The sequence below is a fragment of the Centruroides sculpturatus genome, unplaced genomic scaffold (assembly GCF_000671375.1).
Source record: "Centruroides sculpturatus isolate CEXI.00-Female unplaced genomic scaffold, Cexi_2.0 scaffold820, whole genome shotgun sequence".
In the NCBI taxonomy this organism is placed as follows: Eukaryota; Metazoa; Arthropoda; class Arachnida; order Scorpiones; family Buthidae; genus Centruroides; species Centruroides sculpturatus.
Genome location: NW_019384919.1, coordinates 184,269 through 188,314, shown reverse-complemented (window position 1 = coordinate 188,314; position 4,046 = coordinate 184,269). Strand labels below are relative to the sequence as shown.

The following is a 4,046-nucleotide window of genomic DNA, read 5'->3' as shown; positions in this document are numbered from 1 at the left end:
ATATATATATATTGTTTTTAAAATAAAAAGGGTTTTTATTTGTTTAAAGTTTAATTTATTCCTTCTCTTATACATGTTTCCAGACGTGTAAATTATGAAATACATGTATAGGTAAGGAATTATATATATATATATATCTTTGGATGGTGTTGCAAAAACGATTGTCCATTATCGTGATTTCCCACAGTCTAGATACTCTTAACAGTAGCAATTATAGTAATGCTTTTCGGATAAGATGGAGAGGAATGTGTATACGATAGCTATGATTCTACTGAATTGCTATAGGATTCTGTAAGCAGAATAGGATAACGTTCGCTTGAAGAATTTAAGAGGAACCATCTTGACAGCAATAGTTTGAAGGTATGTGCAAAATGTTCAATATATGAAGACAATTTCGTTTCATTCAACTGACTTACTGGATCACTTGATATATATGTGATAGATAACGACAGTGTGAAGTAAAAATGCCATGTTTTTCACCATAGGTACATGTTTGTTTACAGAGAAGATCTTTATATATAGAATGCTTTATTGTGTTTCTACTTTCAAGAATTTTATACTGTATTTGTTTATGTTATTATTGAAGGATATTTTTCACATTCTTCTTCTTCTTCTTTTGATGACTTTCAATGAACGAAAGATAAAGATTAGAAAGATCAATATAAACATTGTAGCATTAAGGATATTCAATTTAAGGTATTTGAAATGAAGATTTAAAGCTTAAAAATTAAAATAAATATTAATTAAGTTTTAGAAATAGGTTGTTTTCTATTTTGCTTTTCTAGTTTTCAAGTATAAGGTGGAAACTCATCCCGTTTATCCTGGATTATCTTAGTTAAATTTTCATAATTTTAACATTGAGTAAAGTAATTTAAGATAGTAGAACTTATATATTAAACTTTTATATGTAACTGTTACGGGATAAATGAAGAATGGAATAACTAAACGTATGACAAAGGTACGCTCGACGTAAATATTTTTTTGATACCTAAAGGATTTCAAATGTCGTCTCGACCAGTATGTGGCTGACAGCTACTCACTATAACAGTGATTTGTATAACAGATTCTATTTTCTTGGACAACGTTGATTTTTCCACCAATAGCGCATTGGACCTGTCACATGCAGCCTTTCTTTCCAATGACAAGGGAATTGCAAAAGTCAAGGAGTCATTTACATGGAAATAGAATCAAATATGCAAGAGAAACATAGATTTTTTGATCATTAGTTGTTTCTATTATTTGTAATTTTAGATTATAAATTTGTAGAGGGAGGGATTTGTAGATATTTCATTCATAAAGTAGTACACTTAAAGAGCAGATTTTTCTCTAATAAATAAACAAAAATGTTAATGCTTTAAAAAAAATGGATATATTTACAATTATTTTTTTAATATACGTTTATAAAAATATATTTTTTAAAAGCATTTCAATAAGATAAAATTATACTTTAAACGTTTAAATAAGTTTAATAAAAACAATTTATCGCATGTTTATAAATGTCTTTAAAAATATTTAAATTTTAATAACATTAAATTTATGTTTGAAAAATAAAAATATATATACATTTACATATAATTNTTGAACAAGATACTGACAGTTCCATAAAATCTCCTTCCTAGACGGACTTGTCAACTATGATTGTCTTCGACGCAAGAGATTGGATGTGGAACATCAAGTGGAAGTGAAAGCTCATTCATTCCAAGAGTGTTTAGACGAATGTGTCAAGAGATTGGGTCACTCTTGCCAAGCTGTCACCTACAGTTCCGGATATTTATCTTGCCGATTTAGTACAGATCAGGACAATAAGAGAAGTGGACGACCAAAACTAGTGGATGACAAATATTACGATTACTACGAACTTAAGTGGCGTAAGTAATGGATGGAAGAGGAGACTATTAAAGGCACTAAAAACATTAAAACGATACTGAAAAATAATTAATTCTACAAATACACTGTTGCTTTAAACTCGTTATTTTAAAATTTAAATAGCAATATAAAATAATCAACATTTATTCATTCCTTGAGTTATTAATTGCGAATCACTAGCAATATTTTAAAATTTAGTACATGGAATATATTCCCTCAGAGACGTGTAGGCCTATTTGTTTTAAAAATGATAAATCCAACAGAAATTACACCAACACTTTCAATTTCTTCTTCATTCAAGTCACAATATTTTTCATTTTTGTTTAATTATATTTTAATTTAGATATATTTAATTCGTTTATTGAATATTTTAATGTTAAAAGTCTTAATATCAGTCAACTGTATTTTAAATTTTAAGCTATTATAAATTGTTGTATCATTTTGAAATATATTAATTCATTCCAAATTATTTCCAGTGCGAGGAGCTCCTAATCAAGGACATCCAGGAGGATATCCAGGAGGAAGTCACGGATATCATGGAAATCATTTTGGTAGTCGTTCTGATAATCCTGGAAATAGCTACAGTCCCTTTGGACCGGGTGGAAATTATGGAGGACAATTCGGACCTGGATACATTCAAAACAGTAACTATGGACATCCTCATGGTGGAGGGTATGGCGGAATTCAACACGGCAGCGGTTATGGTGGAATGCCTCAAGGAAGTGGTTACGGCGGCATTCATCATGGTAGCAGTTATGGAGGAAGACCAGGATCTTACGAGAGAAATTGGCACAGACCAGGACCATCTTACCCATATGGAAACAGATTTCGACCTCCGATGTATCCTCCTCGAGGTCCTCCTCCTATTCATGGAGGTTATCCTCCTCTTCCACCTCGTGGTCCACCATTTCCTCAGGGTGGAGGTCATCCTCCTCCTCCTCCTCCATTTATGCCCGGTGGCTCTCCAGAGATTTGTAAACCTGGAATGCTAGGAATGTTTCGAAGAGTAGGAACTGGATTGCGTATGAGAAACTTTTATATCCGTCGAGTTGTGAGAGCTGAACGAATAGAAGAGTGTGAAAAGGCTTGTATGGACGAAAAGGACTTTTCTTGTGTTGCCTTCAATTTTAGGTAATAAATTTAATTATAATTAAATAATTTAAAAATAAAAAAATTATAATAATAACTAAATGATTTTATTATTTCTAAGGAAAGAAAATGAGGGAAAATTCGTTAAAAAATCACTAAAATTTCTAGTTTTTTTTATTGCTTTTTTTTGTATATTTGCATTGACAACTTAACTTTTTTTTATACTAAAAAAACTTTTGCACTTCACACACTTCACTTTCTAAACTTAGTTTTGTAACTGATTGATTGCATTTTTAAATTACCACATGGCAAAAAAAAATTGATTACTACTCAAAGTTTTAATATCAAGCAAAAAGTTTAAAAATAAATTATTATAAGCAAAAAGTTGGCTTATAAATAATGTTAAAAATGGATACAGAAAAAAAGAAACAAGGCATGATATTTCCATTAGTTGTTGAAGTTATTTTTTCCTTCCTTTCTCTTCCTCTTCCTCCTCCTCCTCCTCCTCCTTCTCCTCCTCTTCTTCTTCCTTGTTTTCACTTGCAAATAATTTTTAAAAAACAAAATTATAGAATATATTTGTTTAGATAAAATTATAAAATTATCATATAATAACTTTATTTTAATGTTATTGAATGATTCAAAAGATCGTATCTTTCAGAAACTATAGCCCTTTGTTATTCTTTTACCAACTTTTCTTTATGGAAACGAATTATATAAAACGATTCAGGAATTTTAAATAGGAATAAACACACTTTTAAGTAATGGAAAGGATTTATCTAAGCGTACTTGACTTTATTTTCATTTTTTCCCCCTTCATCTTTTATATTACTTTCTCTTGTTTTTATAAGAATATTTTCTTGATTTTTTTCTTCTATTTCTAAAAATAAAAATAAAAAAGAAAATTCCATTATATATTTCTGTTTGTAATAAAATAAATTAAGTAAAAAATCTTCCTAAACTTCTAAAAAATTATATTTAAAAAGAATAATTTTTATTTATTTATTAAGCAATAAAAAATTCTTTTTTCATCTGTAATGCTGCAACTATTTAATTAATTTTATTAGAAATATATATATTAAACTAAAGAT

General features: G+C 28.9%; 1 protein-coding gene across 1 annotated transcript in view; it reads left to right on the top strand.

The window, feature by feature from the left end:
- Positions 1-4,046, top strand: part of LOC111631839 — a 58,222-nt gene that overhangs the window by 3,004 nt on the left and 51,172 nt on the right. The window contains exons 2-3 of the mRNA XM_023376163.1: positions 1,620-1,868; positions 2,343-2,997. Of these exons, the coding sequence (XP_023231931.1) occupies positions 1,620-1,868; positions 2,343-2,997 (904 nt within the window). The remainder of the gene's footprint in view (positions 1-1,619; positions 1,869-2,342; positions 2,998-4,046) is intronic.